This window comes from Xiphophorus couchianus, chromosome 22 (genome assembly GCF_001444195.1).
Source record: "Xiphophorus couchianus chromosome 22, X_couchianus-1.0, whole genome shotgun sequence".
Lineage (NCBI taxonomy): Eukaryota > Metazoa > Chordata > Actinopteri > Cyprinodontiformes > Poeciliidae > Xiphophorus > Xiphophorus couchianus.
The window spans coordinates 24,806,580-24,827,013 of NC_040249.1; the positions used below are offsets into that span (position 1 = coordinate 24,806,580).

Here is a 20,434-nt window from a genome sequence, read left to right on the forward strand (position 1 = left end):
TACTGTTAAGCTATGGGCTTGTTGTTCCTCAGGCTTCAGAAGCAAAAAGCCTGAACCATAAAATCCCAGTTACTTGGTCTCTGACACTAACGACAATAAACCACGTAATATACTTGAACACAAGGTAAAAACATTGTCCGTTAGAATGGATGAAAAATGTTTAGATACTTAAATAGCACATTTTTACAAGACAAATGTCTAGCATAAGCTAAAGTTAATGTTAGCCACAAAGTTTAAAGAAAGTAAAACTCACCTTCATATCTGTGTATAACGAGGCAAACATCTTAAAATCTTTCTCCAGATTATTTGTTAGAGCTTCAGATCGATGTTCATCATTAATTGTTACCTTGGACAAGCCCTGCAAATACCGAGTGGAAAGAGCCTTTTTCAATAGATCGGAAACGACTGAGCCGCTTTTCCCCGAACGCGGAAGCTGAGGAGCAAAGAGCCCATTACTGCGCAAATGGAGGACAGTAACGTCATTGGTCGAAGCTTCCCAATACGCACCAGTAGAGTTGGTATAAAAAACTGATGTCAGAAGTAGAAGTCAAGAGATTTTGGATTTCTGTAACGATGTAAATGTGATGCTTTGGGTTCCACAGATGTGCATTAAATCTCTTCCCGTTTTGGCTGTGTGTGATGCCCACGGGTGTGTGTTCACAATAGAAAAAAGGAGCATGCATTTCTTTAAATGTTTAGGGGGTTAATGACGATGGGTGTAGTAATGGTGTTTCACCAGTAGGTGGCGCATGGAGACTCGGAGCTGCCTGTTCTGCCGTTTCTCATAAGCTGAGAGAAATTGGAGTAACAGACTGTGTGCTCATTTACATGCTGTTTTTCAGGTGAGAATAACCTTCAAGTTTGTTTTAATAAAGTACTTTTTGATTATTTGGTACTGTTCGAGAAATGTTTAAGGAAATGTGTCAATGTGTGAAAGATATTGAAAGAGTTTTGTTGTGTTTCGGAGCCAGCAGCGGCTAGAGGAAGTAGCTAACATGCCGTGATGCTAGTTGGTTAGCACACTGTAGCGGCGGATAATAGCGGGATATATACAGATAATAGCGGGATATATACAGATAATAGCGGGATATATACTGTAGGTGCAACCACTAACAGTAACCGCTTATAAAGGAAGTTGGGATATATAATATATATTCCGTGGTATGAGAGTAATATGCTGTTATCAGGCTCCAGGGTTTATTTGTGTTCTGGTGAAAGGTTAAACTGTGATTTAATGCATTCACTTAATTAAAGTAGTTTGAATTCTAAGATAGTTATGCCAGTTTACAATAACTTTAGATACATGCTCATTATATATGTCACTGTGTGATTAAATATGCATATAAAGTGCAGTGAATTGAAGGTACATGTTACCTGAGGGAATTGGGACAAAATATGATATTTGATTATTTCTGGTTTAAGGAAAGCTAATGTTGATGTTTATGTCAATGATGGAATTTGTCTAATATGTACAGTAAATTACTGAACTATAAATTGGGCTGTATTGACAGTTAAATAAGCTGGTTTGTTCAATAAATAAGCTGAGAGAAATTGGAGTAACAGACTGCGTCGTGTTCTCATTTACATTGACATTTTTCAGCTTCATCTGCTGCTGACGGGTCCAGATCCCTGGTACCAGTTACATGTGAGCAGAGAGAATTTGTATCATTTCTTCATTTATATATTCCATCAGTTTAGGCCCTTTAATTTCCTCCATACTTATTGAGTGAACAAACTTATTCACGTGATTTTAATCGCGTTTCTTATTTGATGGAAATAAGAATTGCTAAATTGTTTGTATTTTTTTACGTTCATGGAATATTGACAAAGTTTTGCACATCTGTAATGTAAACGCAGCTGCTGATGATCTGTGGGTTTCCAGGGTAACGGTCAGTGTGTCACCAGGTGGAGGGGATGAAGTTGTCATTTCAGACCTCGGGTCAGATCTGAACCCGACTGGGAACCTCAGATAAAACCATGTTAATGTGTCCATTAATTCATAATGAGTCTTAATGAGAATAACCTTTAACCTTTAAAATGTTAATGGATTTATTACCGTTGATGAACTGAACCGGGCCGTTTCCAGCTTCCTGCTTCCTCCAGGACAGAAGCTGGTTGTGTCTCTGGTTGCTCCTCGGCTCTCTGAGGAGCCGGTGGGGAGGATCTTCTCTCGGCTGCAGGACAAAGACTCCTGCAGGAATCTGGGTCACAGCTTAACCCCCCACTGACACCCGGTGGTTGGCGGCCAGCTCCTTCTCATTCAGCTCAGGCCTCCACGCAGATCCCAACTCCTTCCTCCAGAGACCGCTGCCAAATATCTGCCTGGTGAGGGAGGATGAACTGAGGCAAAGAAAACGCGCCGTTCCGCCCAGTCTGGATCGATCAGCAACAAATATGTCACCTTGTTTTTCTCCGAGAGTCCTGAAGCTGGGCAGCATCATTTATTACAGTTTGGTAAAAGGACATCAGAGGAGGCCGGGTTTTAACGGATGAATGGACGGATTATTTGAGTCCTTTCAGTCGGATACATCTCTCTTTCCTTGGTTTTAGAGCAGGAAAGCTTCTCTGCTCTTACTTTACCTCAGAGAGACGTTAACTGAACCTTATCAGAAACATAATGCTCAGGTAAATGAACAAAAATCATTCATTTGGACCTTTAGGCTCATTGAAACCAGCAGCCAATCAGAAACATGATCTGTTTTCAGGTTACAGATCAAACAGTGAAAAAGATCCAGTTTAGCTGCAACCATTTCATCCTGTAAGCTGCTGGTAAAATCCCAGTAAATCCCAGTACTCCCCAAACAACACTCAGTTCTGGCAGAGTGTTGTTATGGAGACAGTCGATCTGGACCTGATCCTGTGGGGCCAAAAGCGTCACTCCTGCATTTGATGGGGTTTAGTTATTTATTTAATTACAGTTTAATTATGCCAATAACCTTTAGAAACCTTTACAAACTTTTATATGCTTTATAGAAACTTGATTAAATGTGTCATCAACTGTCATCAAATAACCTTCAAATATATTTTTCCCAACTTTTAGAAAACTAGAAGGTTATAAAGTAGTTTTAAATTATAGATGCTGTTGGTTTTCTAAAATGGATCCTTTGCAGAAGGTCAAATATGTGGAAAAAAAATGAAAATCATTTCAGTTTGATTTCTGTCTGTGGAGGTTCAGAAAGTTTGAAGGTTTATTATTGGAACAGTAAAAATGAACTTTTAGAACAAGGTTTGGACAGAAGAGCTTAATATTTCCACCTGTCCAGGTCGGTAGCTGCACCGTTTGCTGAATAAAATTTTAAAAATCATCTGCTCCCGACAGACTGGATGTCTTCAACAAAACTAAACATTTTCCTGAATTTATGAATTTATAGATCATTTCCGTCTCCATTGCTGTGGTGAGGGACACTGATGCTGCAGAAGCATTTTGAAACCATATAGTTGATGGACGGTTCTGATACTTTTGGATAAATCAATCACAAAATGGATGACGACGCCTTAAAGTCCGACTGCCTGGTTCTTGATGTGACTGACAGGGGTGTACTTACTTTATACAATGATGAGAGATTGTTTGGTGTGTGTTAAAATAGAGGAAAAGAAGGTAGAGAGTTTCAGCGTTGTTGTTGTTGTTGGGTTCTGACGCCCCCTGCTGGTTGTTTTTAAGAATATGAGCTAAATTGAAAATAAGAAACTCATTTATTGGTTAAAAAGCCATGAAAATTAATTAAAACTAAAACTGAAATTAGTTTTGTTCTCCAAACAATGTCTTTCTGACCAGCAGACAGAGAGTCATGGTCTTTGCTGCGATTCCTTTTCCTGAGCAAGAATGTGGTGACAGTGGGAAGGAACAACTGCTTTTTAATGGGAGGAAATACACAGCAGAACCAGAAATTCCAGGAATATCATGTATGACATAGAAGATATACGCAGCGATGATGAGAGCAGCGACTGATTCATCTGAGACAAACGGCTCTGAGCCGATAGTGAAGCCGTTTTCACAACAAGATATTTATTTACTTTTCATTTGATTTGGTGGATTTTCCCAGAAGGAGCCCAGCAGATTTAAAACCAGTTCAGTGATTTCTTAGTGTTTGTAGATCAAGTGTTAGTAAGTGATCTAGTGCTGCTGGCTGCCAGCTGGCCGATGAAGCTCTGAGGTGACTTTCCTGTCTCCTCATCGGGATGAAGAGTGTTTGTGTGCGTTAGCTGAATGGTGATGGTCCCGAGTCCTTGACGGCAAACAGAAGAGTCCACTTTCTGCCTCTGAACATCGGCGGAGTGGCAGCTGCAATCAGCGCTGCTGCTCTGCTCTGATTACTGCAGTGATTAAAAGTGGGAGCCGTGACCTCCGCCGGGTCTGAGGGCCGTTTCCCGATCAGAGGCAGAACGGGTCGAACGCAGGATGAAGAGCTGCCTGTCGTTGAAAACTCCTCCAGCCGCAGATCATCACTCTGTAACCGTGCTACATGCTAGCTCAGCTGCTCTACAAACACACTCTTTACTCTCAACAGATTGCTGTGATGGTTTTTATGTTTGGTAACAAAAATCTCAAACATAATCTTTATATTCAAACATAATTTATAGATAAATATTGATATCAATTTATTAGTAATAACAGATGAAGAAATGCATAAGCACAGACAATCAAGAACTTTATACCAAATTAAAAAACAAGTTAAAGACTAAATATGTTTACAGCATCATGAAAAGAATATTATTTATACAATAAATCATTAAACACATAAATTGAGGCGAGAAGCTTGTTAGCCTGTTTCAAAACAAACAAATTTTTTCATAAAAATTTTACATAAAAATTTTTCATTTAAATGTTTTAATTTAAAACTTTTAAATGCCTTAAAAAATTAATTTCTGGAATTAATGAATTTCTGTCATTTCTCTGACCAGTTTTATTTCCTCACTTTAATTATTGTGATATAAAACACTTTTCACAAAAATAATAACTGCCGTTTCATGGTATGTCACAAAGTGCCAAATGAAAAGATTCTTCAAAAATATGTTCAATATTTTAAAAAAATTACCAAAATATTTTCATCTGTATAATTTTATTATTGTATTTCTAAGTTTCAAGTTTTTTTCATGATTTTATTTTAAACTTTTAGTTTGTATTTTTGTGAGGATGAAGAAACGCTGCATCTCCTCAGGATCATCCTGGACCAATAAAGTGTTTATTGTTATTATTGAAATATGAATGAATGAAAATCTTAAAATATATCAACGTCAAATGCATATAAACTGGTTTATCTTTCTGTTTTAGCCAAAATCTCAGCGAGTCTACAGGGGAAACGTTAGTCTGCACCATGTAATCTTTACATGCAGTTTTGATTTATTGTTTAATAGCAATGATTCCTGTTCGGCTGCAGAAAAGTTCCTGCAGCTTTCTGAGACTAAAAGTCACTGAGAAACAAAATAATATGAAGAATGTAATGAATGTGCTTCAGTCTTTACTGATAATGATTCTTTTATTTCACTTAACACCAAAGAACAAAAGAAGATGGAGAATTAAAATTTTATAGCAACAAAACTAAAACAAAGAAGGAATGAAGTGAATCTGCAGCAGATCGGATCAGAAATGGCCTCAGGCTGCATCAGCTTTCATCTCCAATGTGTCAAAGAAAAGAAAATTCTCATGACGTCGTAAATATTCTAGCAGGAGGCTTGATGGCTGGAGTCACTGAGAAACAGACGTGCAGTCAGAGATCAGAGGAAGTAAAGCTGCTCGGCTCACAGACGGAAAGTTCAGAGGAAAAATAAAAATGATTTTTCCTTTTTAAACATCCCGACCTGAACAGGCTGGTTTCATCCCAAAATCTGGTTTCATCCCAAAATCTGGTTTCATCCCAAAATATAATCCAACAGAATTTTTCGAGTTAATTGATTTTCTTTCATTGAAATTACTTGTTTTTGAGAACTTAATATAATTTTTATTCAGGGATTATCAGAATATTCTGGTATGAATCAGATGTGAAGCCTCAGCCTGCGGTAAAACCCAGCTGGAGGTCACGGTGCGGCCGGAGGTCACGGTGCGGCGCCCTGAGAGCTTCGCTCCGTTTCAACTCAACACCGACTGAAGATGAAAGAACAACCAGAGACTCGCTGTAAAAACACTCAGACAACAAAACCGCCTTACAGACCTGAGCCTGTTCACTTCCATTCATCTATAAAATGTTCCAGGATTACATCTGATCATGTTGAAAATGAAGAATCTGTTTTACTGAACAATTTATTATTCCTACTTTGTTTTATATTACTATAAAAGTAACTATTACTATTTCATGTTCTATCCTCTTAGCTTCATTTAACAGGAAAAAACAAGAAATAGTCTTACAGGTCAATTAGTAGTTTGTTAGGAAAAGGTCAAAATAGGTCCGATAAATTACACTAAGCTGTGATGTAGAACAGCGAGAATAAGAAGAGAAACAAAAAATATAAAAGCGAAGATTCATTGATCAAAGCAAAGGTTGATTGACCAACCCATAGATAAAAAATGAAGGTTGACTGAGGTCAATGCTAAGGTCACTGCTAAGGTCACTGCTAAAGTTAGCTTCTATTAAGGAAAATAAACTGACTGAACATTAACGATCATGTGAAGATCTGGACGCCTGATTTGTTCCTAATGAAGGATCTGAATTCATGTTCAAGAGTAAATTTTTCATTTAAAATCCTTAATGGAGATTTAGAAATTTCAAATAGATTTAGTTTATTTTGACATAGTGACAAACAAAACAATCTGTGACAGAAAGCTAGCAACCAAAATGACACAACAGTTACTGATTGGTCATTCATGTACACATCCCTGTACCCTCTAAGTCAGGGGTGGGCAATCCTGGTCCTCGAGGGCCGGTGTCCTGCAAATCTTAGATGTCTCCCTGGTCCAACACACTTGAATCCAATAACTGAATCACCTCCTAAGTGCAGTCAAGTTCTCCAGAGTCCTGCTAATGACCTCATTATTTGACTCAGGTGTGTTGAAGTAGAGATGCATCTAAAAGTTGCAGGAGACTGACCCTCGAGGCCTGGAGTTGCCCACCCCTGCTCTAAGTGACCCTTTTTGTTCTCCTCGGGTTTCCATACTTCAGAGATGTCAGCTCGCCTGCGGCGGCCATCTTGGTTTACAGCTTTGAGTTCAAGTAAACTCTGAATATTAGGGTCAGACTAAGATTTCTGTTTTTTATTAAGAGAATAAAATTATAATATTACAAGAATTCACTCATATGGCAATAGAGTGTAAAATAAAGTGAGGGTAAAGTAGTAATTATATGAGAACTCCAACATAAAAAATTAAAAATGAGGAATGTTTAATATTTAATAGACACATTTTAACACATTAGCATGAAATTATTATCCAGAGTTTTACATGATCGACCAAACCAGAAACAACCAGATGAACAGATTTGCTCACATCAGATCATAATCCAAGCTTTTTCTCATAAAATGACTTTTTCTCTGGTAAAATTGTGTCTATCCTGCTAATTTTATGATTATATTCTCCGTCACAGGAGGGACAACCGACATAAAAGCCACAGTTTGAAAATACTTTGTCATTTGCAATTTCTTCTGGAGAAAAGAAAATAAGAAAAGAATCTGTTAAAATCAGGAATCAGATCTGGTATGAAACAAATCAGAGTTTCTATTTGAAGCCCATCAATGCTACCCTGGACCGATGAGTTCTGCCTGGTCCTATCCGTCCTGATGGACTTGTCCTGGTATGAAATCCTCGTTGTCCAGTTCTGCTGCTGACGTCATGGGTGTGATGGTTTCCAGAGAAATCTCCGCCTTGTCCTCCAGCTGGACGGCGGCCGGCAGCAGCAGCAGCCTGTCGCGGCTCGAAGAGCCGTTGGAGATGTTGGACTCCTCGTCGAACCGGGCGCTCATGTCCTCCAGGCGGTCGTCCAAGGTCATGCTCAGGTTGCGGGGCCGCTGCTGCGGCTGCGCGGGAACCAGCGCCTCCTTGTGGAAGGTGGTGTCGTGGTGGTAGGAGACGAGCTCGTTGCTGAAGTTCACAGCTTCCACCGCGTTGTTGGAGCAGATGCGGTTGCAGCCCAGGATGGTGGCGAAGGCCCGGCGGAAGTCCGCGTTGAAGGCGTAGATGACCGGGTTGAGGGAGGAGTTGGCCCAGCCGAACCAGACGAACACGGTGAAGGTGGTGTCGCTGACGCACGGCGGGTCGCAGAACGGGACGGTGCAGTTCAGGACGAAGAACGGCAACCAGCAGAAGACGAAAACCCCCATGATGATCGACAGCGTCTTCAGGACTTTGGTTTCCTTCTTGAACGAAGACTTGAGTGACGCCTCGTCGGCGGCCCGGTGCTGCTGCTGGTTCCTGGTCCCGCCGTGGCCCTGGTTCTGAGCCTGCTCCGCCGCCCGCTCCAAAGACGCGATTCTGCGGATTTGGGTCTGAGCGATCCGGTAGATCCGGGTGTAAGTGGCGATCATGATCAGAACCGGGATGTAGAAGCTGATGAGGGACGAGGAGATGGCGTAGGTTTTGTTCAGGTTGGCCACGCAGCTCATGGAGGCCGAGGCGCTTCCGGTCAGGTTGGTGGAGTTTGTCCAGTTCCTGTCCAAGATGGCCGCCACTTCCGCCATCACCGCGCCGTCCTCCTCCAGAGCCCTGTGCCAGTTCATCTGCACCGGAATCAGGGAGATGAGGATGGACAGCGTCCACGCCACCCCGATCATCACGAACGCCACGCGGTGCGTCATTTTCCTCTCGTACTTGAAGGGGCTGGCGATGGCCCAGTATCGGTCCACGCTGATGATACACAGGTTGAGGATGGAGGCCGTGGAGCACATGATGTCGAAGGTGATCCACACGTCGCAGAAGCCTCCGAACAGCCAGCTGTCGGTCACCTCGGTCACGGCCTCCCACGGCATCACCAGCACGGCCACGAACAGGTCGGACACGGCCAGCGAGATCACGAAGAAGTTGGTGACTTTGGACCGCAGGTGGCGGAACTTGATGACGGCGGCGCAGACCAGCGTGTTCCCGAGCAGCGTGGACACGATGAGCAGGAAGAGGATGCAGCCAATCAGGACGCGCAGTCCGTTCCCACTGACGCCTTCCTCCTCTTCCTCACCACCCATCCCGTCCAGTTCGGAGAGAACTTGGCTGAAATTACTCCACACCGTGTAGTTTTCCATTTAACCAGCAAAGAGAAGCAGATCTAAGAATTTAAACTCCTCTGTAACTCGCCTCTCTCCATCCTCTGAAATAAACCAGAAATTCTGCAGATTTCCTCCGTTTGTCTCCCAGAATCAGAGACAATTCGGTCCAAAGAAGCAGGAAAAACCTCAGAGGACAGAAACAAGTGACAGCTGCTGAGTCCGGAGGTTCGGGTTCGAGGGAAACCGGTTGGTTCCGTGTTTGGTGGCAGACTGGACTCACCTCCGCTCTGCGCTCTGTCCGCTGCAGGTAACAGATTCCTGTCACCCAGCGGTTCCCGCTGCTGCAGCAGCTGCTGCAGCATCATCATCATCATCCTCCCCGTTCCTGTTCTGACGGCGCGCAGAGGAAACGGTTCCGACAGGATTTTAATAAAAACTATTCATTAGATAATTAAAACATTTCTATCATTTCTATCTGTAGCTTCTTTTCAGCTTGTTGCTTCAGCTTTGATCTTCCAATCACTTTTAGTAAAAGAAAATATTCAAACGAACCAAAAACAAAATATAAAAAACAAGTCAATATTTTCTCTTAATATTTTAACTGATTTAAATTAAATTTGATTCCATTTGTCTTTATTTTATGTCAGCGTTTTAATACATTTATCTGATTTTATCTTAATTTTTATTTTGGTCATCCTGATTTTATTATTTACATTAATTTCTTTATTTTATTCCTCATTCTGTGTGTTGCAATAGATCAGAATTTATTTTATTTTGAAATTATTCATATTTCTATGTTGTTTAGAAAAGGCAGCTTATGAAAAAAAATTTTCTTTCCCCGGTTTTTCCTCTTTTCTGTTTTTGATGCACTGAAAATGAGATGCTGGTGGTTTTTCCTCAGATTAATCCTTAATGTTGTTATTTTTGTTTGGTCTCTTTGGATTTGCTGCTCATGCATGAAGGTTGCAGCTTTTTAACAGAATATATTATTGATCTCATTTTTATCAGTAAAATCGTTTGTGCAGAAATAACATGAACTGATCCTCATCCTCCGGTCCACTGATTATTGATTTTTATATTTAATACAATGATTAACCTCTGTTCGTTTCGTCTTTTAAATATGTTATATTCTAAATATTAAAAAAGCAGGTGACTCTTTTCATTCTGCAGCGCCCTCTGCTGGCTGAATTCAGTTAATTCCAGGAAAGTTTAGAAACGTTTTGCTTCTGGTTATAATCATGTTCATAAATAAATTTTATTCTGCATGGTTAATGTATTGAATCAGCTGTGAAGGTGTTTTGTGACATTTTGTAGAGTTAAACCTCAAAGGGACAGAATAATTTTTATAAATCAAATGATGATTGTTTATTATTTTAACAATAAGTTATTGGGTGAAAATATTAAATCACGAAATAATTAATTCATTAAATTTCTCCAAATTAGTTTTATTTTTGAGGAATCTGTTCAGAGGGAAAGATTTCTATATTTTATAAATGAATAATAAAGTTAAAAATGAGTCAAGCTGTTCAATTTAATTTTTTTTGCTTTTCTTCAGCCAAATTCTGATAAATTTCTTTTAACTCCACATAAATTGAAGACTGAACGTAAGCAGCAGAATTATTATTATTATACAAAAATTGTTGCTTTTGTAAGCCGTGATGATAGATTTATCCACAAGGTGGCGCCACTTTTCTTCTCGTACAGAGTTTTTATTGGTTGTTTTCAGGTCATTTTCTTTCTCGTTGGTCTGGGAGGAAATAAATCATCATAAAATAAAAGTATTTTAAATACAACAGTGTATTTATATAAATCTGTTGTACCGTTTATGACTTTGGCTCCACGTTGTGGTGAAACTTGTTTTCAAAATGTTTAGGAAGGTTTTGGTTTAGAAACAGAATATTTTATTTAAGTTCATAAAAATGGTTTAATTTGACATTTTTGGGTTGTTTTGTTATCAAAGTTACCATGGCAACCAGTTAGATTGTAAAATCCTTTACCAAACTTTAGTTTTCTTTGTTTATTAGCAAACTGAAGATAAACTGTGAATCTTCATATGATTCTATTAAACTAAAACACCTTCAGTAACTCCAGTCTTACCAGGAGTTTTCAGCTTCATACTTTGTTTGTAAGGTTTTAGAAACATTATCTTGGTTGTGTCGTTTGTAAGGATGTGAGCGTCGGAACCTGTTGGCTTGTCGTAACGTGTTGAAAATATTTCTGGAACCAAAAATGTAATGAATCGGTTTGTGATATTTTCCACGATGTGTCATCAGTTTTTGTCTTAGTTTTAAATCTCATGTCAGATATAACTCGGTCTCTGTTTTTGGAAATTATTCCAAATTTAAGGAGCAAATTTAAATGTGAATTTAGCATTGAACTTTCTCATAGTGTTATGCTATTTTGTTCTTGTTTTAACAGTTTTATTTATTTATTGTGTGAAAGACAGTAAGAAGAACAATATTGATGCATTTTTTTAGAATAAGAATTCAGAGGAAAACAGCATCTCCATGTGAGCAGCTCTTTGCTTCAGGAGGAATGAAATGAACCAGTTCAGTGAGACAGTGAACAGTTCATTCCTGCCTCGTCTGAACCTGCTGTTTCCTCTGCTGCTGTTTACAGCCTCTAATCTGCAGCGGCTGCTCCTGCTCACTGTTTTTACGTTTGCTCTTTGAACGCTCGCGTGTGTCGGAGCACACCTCGCTGCGAGGTTAAGGCAGAGTCATCTTTGACGCAAGCAGGTAGATTGAGCTGGACCGCCGCCCGTCTCCTCACCTGTAATTACACCTGGTGGCGGATCCGCCGGCAGTTCTGACGTTGAGGTGAAGAGCTGAAACCTTAATCACTGTTTTGGTTGAGCTGTTGGGGCTGGGAGCTGCATGCTGTGTCTGTGGAGGATGGCTTCTTGCCTGCAAACAGTTGTAAGTTGCAGCTCTTGTTGATGCATGCTCTGATGCATTTGTGAAATCAGGCAAATGGCTGTGAAATGATGGAGAAGTGTGTCAGCCTGCTGCGTCCTGCAGGCCAACAGCAGTAAACAAAGCTCTGCGGTTTGGAGGGAGCGGCTCCGTCTTCCTGATCGCAGTAAACCTGGTTCAGTCTGTCTAAACTCCACCGCTTTGTGAAATGGATCGCAGGATTTAACATGACGCCGTGACTCACAGGCCGACTGGGTTTAATGGTTTCCCCACTGACTGAACCAGTGGTTAAAATGCTCATTCCTAACATTCTGGCTTCAGTTCCAACCAGAACCAAACATTTTTTTCCATCTGACTTTAAAAAACTATTTCATTTCATTCCTTTAAAGAATCTATCTAAGGTAACCAAACGTCAGTGAAACAGAAACAGCAGAAAACTCGACTAAGGTTACGATCACACAAAGTCTTGATGCTCAAATTCAGTTTTTTGCTGAAATCGTGTTTTTTTTTTGTTTTTTTTTTTTGGTGCGTCACCTTAACGCCTCGCGCTGCGTTTGGGTCAAATCCTGCTTGTCCAGTTAGTCCTTTGCCAGTGGAGTTGTACCTTCCTGCTCAGTGGAAGCCAGATTGAAATGACTGAAATGTTTCCAGTTCCTGTGCCCACATCACCACCCACCACCACCATGCCTGATAACTGCAGTGACATGTTTCTGCTGACTTTGGTGCTCTGCTTCCCTTCACGATTTCAACGAAACACTTTTTAAAACCTTTTCCTGACCTTTAACCTTTAATCAGCTAACTGAGGCCTGCAGGTGGAGCTCATCAGTTTTCCATCGTTTTTCTGATCTTCATGCTCTGACCTTAGTCTGAATGTTTTCATTGATCATTATTGGGAACATTCACGTCTGTCTGAGATGTTTTCCTCTAGTAAATAATTGTTTATTCTTCAGAATGATGAATGTCAGGCTTTGTAAAACTTCCCTGACTGATGGGCAGAAATTAAAATCAAGTGGAGAGAAATCCTCAACATAAAGAAGCTTAACCTGAACTGCAGGAGTCTGAAGCAACAGAATCATTTATTTATTGTTGTTGTATGAATGTCATCAGATTGTTGTCAGACTCAGATTGCTGCAGCTGCTGAGCCAGTGGACCGTAGGTGAGTCTAAACACGGTGGTCCTTTCCGATTGACTCGGTTTGTATCTGGATTTAGAAACTTTCCCCCAAAACAACACGGGATTTCAACCTCCAACCCGCTGCTGCAGTCCTGTGTGAAAAACAAACGTCTGACGGTGAGAACGGGTCGGTTTGTTGTGGAGCTCACAGGAATCACACTTTACATCCTCTGTTTTGTAAATCTAAGAGTGAAGGTGAAGTCGACTTAATTACAGGGTTTTATTTTGAAGGATCTTGTTGAATAAAAAACAAACTTGAGGCAGGTTGGTGTTTAAAGTGACTGACCAGCGGAGGAACGATCCTCAGAGCGTTTCTGCTTCCTTTACATCCTTTCTTCAGGGTTTGGAAGCTTTACTGGTTTTTATCTGGCGTGTTGGTCTGCGCCGGACTGGGAGATATTTTTAGCTGAGCTTTGGGATTTCAGGTTTTCCTCCTGAAGTCAGAGAGACTGAAGGTTTTCCCTCTTTGTTCAGCTGATCCTCTTGAATCCTGATGATGTTCATCAGTAAATCCGCTCTCCTCAGTTTATCTCCCATCATTCCCTGAAATGTCAGCGACCCACCAGAGCTGGATTTAAGGATAAACTTTTTCAGTTTCACAGCTCAGAGAACAATGGCTGTATTGAGAATAAGATCTGAAGCTCCTTTTTTCTGATCTAAAGCCTGATTCCCAATCCTGTGGTTTAAAATAGTTTTAGATGTTCGGATCCACTCTGGGTTTAGTTCTGTTCTGTGAAGACGTTTTATTATTTCCTGTTTTATATTCTATGATCTCATTAAGCTCACGTTGTTTCTATCAAATTGTATTAGTTGTACTCATTTTATTGATTGTGTGAAAAAATTTGGCCTTAATGGCTGAATTTAAAATATGGCTTTAAAATAAAATAAAGAAAATAATTTCAAACTAGATCAAATTTCCAATTTTAAGCATTTTTTGTTTTATTTTCAAGAAAAGAAATTACAAATGTCAAACAATATTTTTAAAAGTGACTTTTATTTCAATCATCAGTTTTGAGTTGTACAGCAGAGTAAATATGAGAATAAAGTCATAATATTAACAGATCAAAAAGGCAATTTTACCAGAAGAATGTCTTAAAATTACAAGAAAAAGTTGCTTAATGAGAAAAATGCTTTTTGGTTATTTTCATGTTGGAGTTTTCATAAAATTATTACTTTATTCTCTTAAAATTAACACTTTATTCTGGTAACATTAAGACTTTATTCTGATATTATTTAGATTTTATTGCCATATGATTATTCTTGTATTACTTTGACTGTAATCTTTTAACATTATGACTTCATTCTTGGAAAAACAAAACTTAGCCTGAACTCGGCATATTTTGTTACAGTTGATATGAATTCAAAGTCTAAATAAAGAGAAGCTGTAAAACAACGCTTCTCAAACAAGATGGCCGCTTTGGAGTACTGGCGTCAAGCATTGGTGGGAAAAATGTAACTCTTTAAATGATTAAATCTTCCACAAACCCAAAATGTGATCAATCAATAGAATAGATTTTTCTCCAGCTCTACTTTAACCTGCAGGAGAAGAAGGAGGATTAGAAACTGACCATCGAGACGCGCTGCTGCTGACAGAAACACAAGAATCTAACAAATCATCACATCGGGTAAAAGATGAGCAGTTAGTTTGAAATTAAACTCCACAGGAAGAAAAGATTCTCCATCCTTCAGATCCACATTAATAACTTTATTTTATAATCACAATGATTATAAAATAAAGTTTTATTTGATAAAACTCTCCCTGTTACAGAAAACCTCTGGTTCACTGAAGGTTTCCAGGTTCTGGAGCAGCTAAACGAGCCCACATCATCATCCCTCCACCACCGTGCTGGACAGGTGGAAGGAGGCCTTATGCCCTACTTCAACGCTTCCTAACAGTCTTTTTCTAACCTTTTCATGACCTTTAACCTTTAACCTGCCTGTAGGTTAAAGGCAGGCTAACCGACAGGCTCTTGATGTTTCTGGTTGTTTCTCTGAGCGTCCCGCTCTGAATCTGCTGAGACTCTGACATGTTTTCCTCTTGAGAATAATCTTCCTCTCTGCAGACTTCAGATGGTTTGGAGATGACCTTTGAACCCTTCCCAGGTTGATGGGCAGCAACAGTTGCTTCTCTGAGGTCAGTGCTGATATGTTTGATGCACCTGCATCAAGTTTTTCCACTTTAGCTCTATTTTTGTTTGATAGGAACTGACATTGTTGAGGTTAGATTTAAAGAATTGCAGGAATTAGCAGAAGAAAAAACGTTTTAAAGAAAGAAACACTCGTCTTTCTGAACTGTTTTTCTCTGCTGTCCTTTAGTGTAATTTTGAAGCTGCAGATCACAAAGCAGGACCGACACCTGAACCCCTGACTGATTACAGCGTTTGAGCAGAAAGCCTTTTAGATGCGACTGTGAACCTCTGAGCACCTCACACATTCATAAATATTTACAGTGGGCGCAGACGGAAGCCATGTTGGGTCAGAGGAGGAGAGCAGAGATAAGCTCTGTTTAAAGAAGCAGGAAGATGAATCTGAAAACTGAAAGTATTCATAACCCATTCCTGCATTACTCTGCATTAATGTAAATGTGTTTCATTATGATTTAATAATGCAGTAATACAGAAAAGGGCACGTTTAAAAATAAAATCCTAAAAATCTCCTAAAGTTCCTGCAGAAGCTAATCTGAGTCCAGCTGCAGAGGTTCTGGTTCTGGCCTCTGGGGGTCTTTAGAGAACAGTCAGCATTATGAATAAACAGCCAGATATTATGGGATGTTTTATATCAGTGACGTCCAAAATGTGGCCTGGGGGCCATTTGTGGCTCTTGAAATGATTTTGTTCGGCCCCAAAGTTAAGAACGGTGAAAAATCTGGTCAACAAAATGGAAAAACTCTCTGTTTTTCTTTTAATAAGGCGACATTCCAAACCCTATTTTATGTTTTGGATGTTTAATGATTTACAGATTGCATAAAAAAATTAAATTTTTGATTAAAAAAAAACTAATAAAAAAAATTCAACAAAGTTATATTTGCATTCTTAATTTAATTAAGTTTGTGACCCGTTTTGCCAGTTTGACTTTGCCGGCTTCCCCCCCGAGCGCAAAAACGTTTGGACACCAGTGGTTTAAATGAAAGCAGATTGATGAGTTACAATGGCCCAGTCAAAGTCCAGGCCTAAATCCAGCTGAGAATCTGTGGCAAGAAGGCTGATGCTCCCAGAGGTTGAAACGTGTTGAACAGATAAATCTGCAAAGATTTAATTCTGAGTGTCAAAACGGGATAAAGAAATAGTTCTGACTCAGGAGGAGGACTTCAGATGCATGCCACACTTTTAAGATTTTTTGTAACGTAAAAACGTGTAACATTTTGTTTTCATTTCAAAATTATGCATTATTTGTTTTCTGATAGCATTACATAAAAAAATAAAACGTGAAACTTTGTGGCTGTAAAAGGTTTCTAGACTTCTTCAGGTTTCTGTAAGTTTTTGACATAAAACTTCTTCTTTCATTTCTCCTGTAAAGTGAGGAAAGGCCTGCAGGTGCTGGTTTAGAGAACTGAAATGCTCTTGGTCATATTTTGACCCAGTTTGGCTCAAAATATGCCTCTGATGAACGTATCAAACCTCAGAAAGACGATCCACTTCCTGTCTGGTAGTCCCGGCTGCAGCAGGAGGTTCCTGCGCTGCAGCAGGAGGTTCCTGCGCTGCAGCAGGACGTTCCTGCGCTGCAGCAGGACGTTCCTGCGCTGCAGCTGAAGCGGCCAGTGGAAGGGTTAAAGAGACGGCGCTGGTTTTCCTCTGTTGTCTGTCTAAAAGCTTCCAGCGGCTCTGACAGATCGGAGCTTTCAGATCACTTGTTGCTAATAGAGGGATATTTACGCTAACGGGAACAGGGAGAGTGTAACCTCAGGTCACTGCACTCAGCAACAACACTCACACAGACACACAGACAGCCTGCTCTGCTTTTACAGCAGGGACAGACGGATACACTGTAAAAAATGGCCGTCTGATCCAGTCATGCAAGCTGCGGTCGCCTCCAGCAGGAGGTCACCAGCAGGTCAGACATGTTTTCAGCTCAGACACTTTCTGCACAGGGAGGCTTTGACTGAACCGCTGCTGATCTGATCCTTCTGGTTTCCCAATAAAACCTCCAAACTCCTCTAAGGTGACAAACATGAACAGGAAAAATACAAAAATACTCCGGATTGGAGACAAATCTGGGCTCAAGTCTCATCAAAGGTACATTTCTCAACAGAAAGGCACAAGAAACAGAGACTTGAGAAAAACTCAACACATTACAGCCACTAATGCCTGCAGAGATTATAATAATAACATATTAATAATATATTTAATTTGGCAAAACACTCAAAGACATTTTACAAGAATCAAGTAAAACTGTAGGAATGATCCTGAAAGGGGAAAGAAATGCACAAAACAACATAAACCACACTGCATGCTGCTGGGTTAAGAAACGGAGGCTTTCTTGGTTTAAGATAAATGTAAAACAGGAGAAGCTGATCGGAAAATGCTGAGTCACTGGTAGTTATGGCAACCAGCTTTGTGAGGAGTAGCTGAGTCTTTCTAAAAATCAATATCTATACCACATAAAATCAGAAAAACAGGATCTGTTTCAGAAAGGTTTTCATCCACATGAACTCACATAAATTCCCTGAGTGTTGATCTAAACATGCCAAACCTACAGGGGGCAGTGCACCATAAAACTAAAACCTGTCAGCCAATCAGATTGCTTCAAAACAACCATGGCTTCCTGTTAGGATGGCAGCAGAAAAAAAAAGTTAGAATGGAGCACAAAGATCTGAACTGTAGCTGGAGAAAAAACCTGAGACCATTTCACACCTGAGTAAAACACTGGAGGGAGAAAAAAGAGTAAATTTCTACCAATAAACTCTGAAAAGTTAAAAACACAAGGACACTTCTGAGTTTGAAAAGTTGAAAATTTGCTGAAATATTTCTGAGATAAAAATTTTAGATTAAACTCAGAAATTTTCTATTAAAAAAATCTAAACTTTTTACTTTTAAAAACGTCCATGAATTCTACAAAAAAAAAAAAAAACGTTTTTGAGTGGAATTTGCTCCTTTTCCTCTTCAGCTTTAGTCTGCATGTATCTGGAAGCTGGGAGGAAGCCGGAGTACCCAGGGAGAACCAGAAACGCACAGGGACAGAACATGCAGACTGCATGCAGACTCAGGAACCCAGGCTAACCTCTGGCTGTTAGCTAGCTGTTAGCTAGCAGTGCTAACGGCTCCACCAGCATGCAGCCTTCCTGAGCAGCCAATCAGCCTTTCTGATTGGCTGCTCTATCACAGGTGTAGCCAATCAGAGCAGCTCTGCTGAGAACACACAAGGTAAGCTTCTGCTTTGGTTCCTGCAACATTTACTCAAGTTAGCACCAGTTTTCTTCATTTAAACCTAAAGTGATGCAACCATAAGCTAAAGCATTCGGATATTTGTTAGCTGAAGTTTAGCAGGTGGAAATGTCCAATCAAAGTCTGGTGAAGTTTTTCTCCTCAGAAAACATCAAGATGTCGCAGAATGACTCCTTGCAAACCTGTGAACTTCCGTGTTTGTCTAGTTCTCTGCTCTTTGTTTCAGGGATTTGCTGCTAAATTATCAAACCCAATCATAACAGTTTAAAGCCTGTGGAGGGCTGTTCAAACAGAACCGGGTCGCGGTCTGGGTTCAGGGGAACAACAGCGGCTCGAAAATAAAGCAGAACACTGATGGAGTTAAACGGCCTGCGCTGTCGGCTAAGCTCCGGCTTTGGGAAAGAAAAACACCAACAAATTAGGCGGAAACGCTCCGGCTGAACCTGTTGTCATTCCGGAGCCCGTCATGGCCGCCGCTGCTCGGCCGCTGTGACACCTAGCACGACCTCAAACAAACACGGCAAGGTCGTGACCCTTCTGTTTTGGATTCACAGGCCGGGGGTCCAGACTGCAGAACCGGGTCAAAGCTCCGAACAGGAATGCAGCCGCGGCCCTTTGACTAGGACACGGACCCCAACATGAACCAGCTCCACTCACAGAAGGAAGGTCAGCAGCTTTTCTCTGGAAGTAAACACAAAACTTCTACTTTTAAACCCCACTGAAGAATTCATTTTCTTACATTTAGAATATTCTGGAATATTAATCTGGTAACAATCTCAAATTTAACTTTTTAGCTTTTTCCACCGTAGGAAGATTTTACAACATAAAACTTTTATCTTAGGAACAGATCTAAACTGATGGAGGATTTTTCTGTGATTCCACTGTTCCAGATTCTTGAGCCGGCCTGAGGTATAATCAAAGTAAACTGCTGCTTAGGCTCTCTAAATCAGCGGGAGCCTCCAGTAGATCCCTGGATTTAGTTCATATCTGCTTTCTAATTAAAATAATAATATTACATTTGATTTGATGCTTTCAGCAGAGATAAATTCAGCAGATTTTAAATAGTTTTAACTTAAAATTTAAAGGAATTGGCAAGTTTGCATTGATATCTTGCAACATTAACGAAGCACAATTAGAAATACATGCACTTGTATATACATATACAAGTGCTAAAACTTCTCTGTTGTCAGATGTCAAATTATTATTACCTTGAAAACGTCTTCAAAACATTTGGGAACACATTGAGGAAAAAACAGCCCAAGCATATGCAGTAAGAGGTTTTACCAGAGAGAAAGAGTTTCAGATATTTGATTTAATGTTTCGGTAGATACACTTTCCTTTCTCTCTCAAAGATTTTGAGAATGAGTGAACCAACAATTTTACATTTTCATTCTTGTAAGTGGACCAAGCAACGATCTTCTCAACATGTGTAAACCTGTTAGCAAGTTTTAATGAGAAGTTCCACCACAAACTGCCACCATCATAGCAGTTCACTGAGAGTTCAGTCACTTCAGCTCTGCTAGTGGCTTTGAGACGAGTTTAACCTGCTGGGCGAACCAGCTGCTCCTTCCCTGAGAGAAAAGTTTCAGTATTTAAATACATGATGGTAGGTTTGTTGTATTCATCGGTATCTGCTTGCTAATTATATTATCACAGTTAAAATACTAATAGTTAGCTGACTTGATGATGGACTATGGACACCACTGTTTTGTGCTAACAGGTGCTAACTATTTGTGGCTAGATTTTTGTTATTGTTAATATCTGAATGCATCTTTATTCAGTTCACCAAACACAAGCAATTTACATTTGTTGGCTCTCACCTCAAAATATTACCGAAGGGAT

General features: G+C 40.0%; 1 protein-coding gene and 1 long non-coding RNA gene across 2 annotated transcripts; both read right to left on the bottom strand.

The window, feature by feature from the left end:
• Window positions 1-214: 214 nt before the first annotated feature.
• On the bottom strand, window positions 215-19,676 carry LOC114138088 (uncharacterized). The gene is made up of 3 exons (XR_003594156.1): window positions 19,665-19,676; window positions 1,953-1,956; window positions 215-455 (listed from the first exon to the last, which is right to left on the bottom strand). It is a non-coding gene; the product is annotated as an uncharacterized LOC114138088 (long non-coding RNA).
• On the bottom strand, window positions 7,172-9,675 carry LOC114138045 (D(1)-like dopamine receptor). Its single transcript, XM_028007065.1, has one exon. It carries the CDS (start codon window positions 9,157-9,159, stop codon window positions 7,696-7,698), a length of 1,464 nt encoding a protein of 487 aa, XP_027862866.1. The 5' UTR covers window positions 9,160-9,675; the 3' UTR covers window positions 7,172-7,695.
• Window positions 19,677-20,434: the final 758 nt, after the last annotated feature.

Coding starts and splice junctions, on each gene's coding strand:
- LOC114138045 (XM_028007065.1), bottom strand. CDS start 9,159: ATGGAAAACTACACGGTGTGGAGTAATTTCAGCCAAGTTCTCTCCGAA.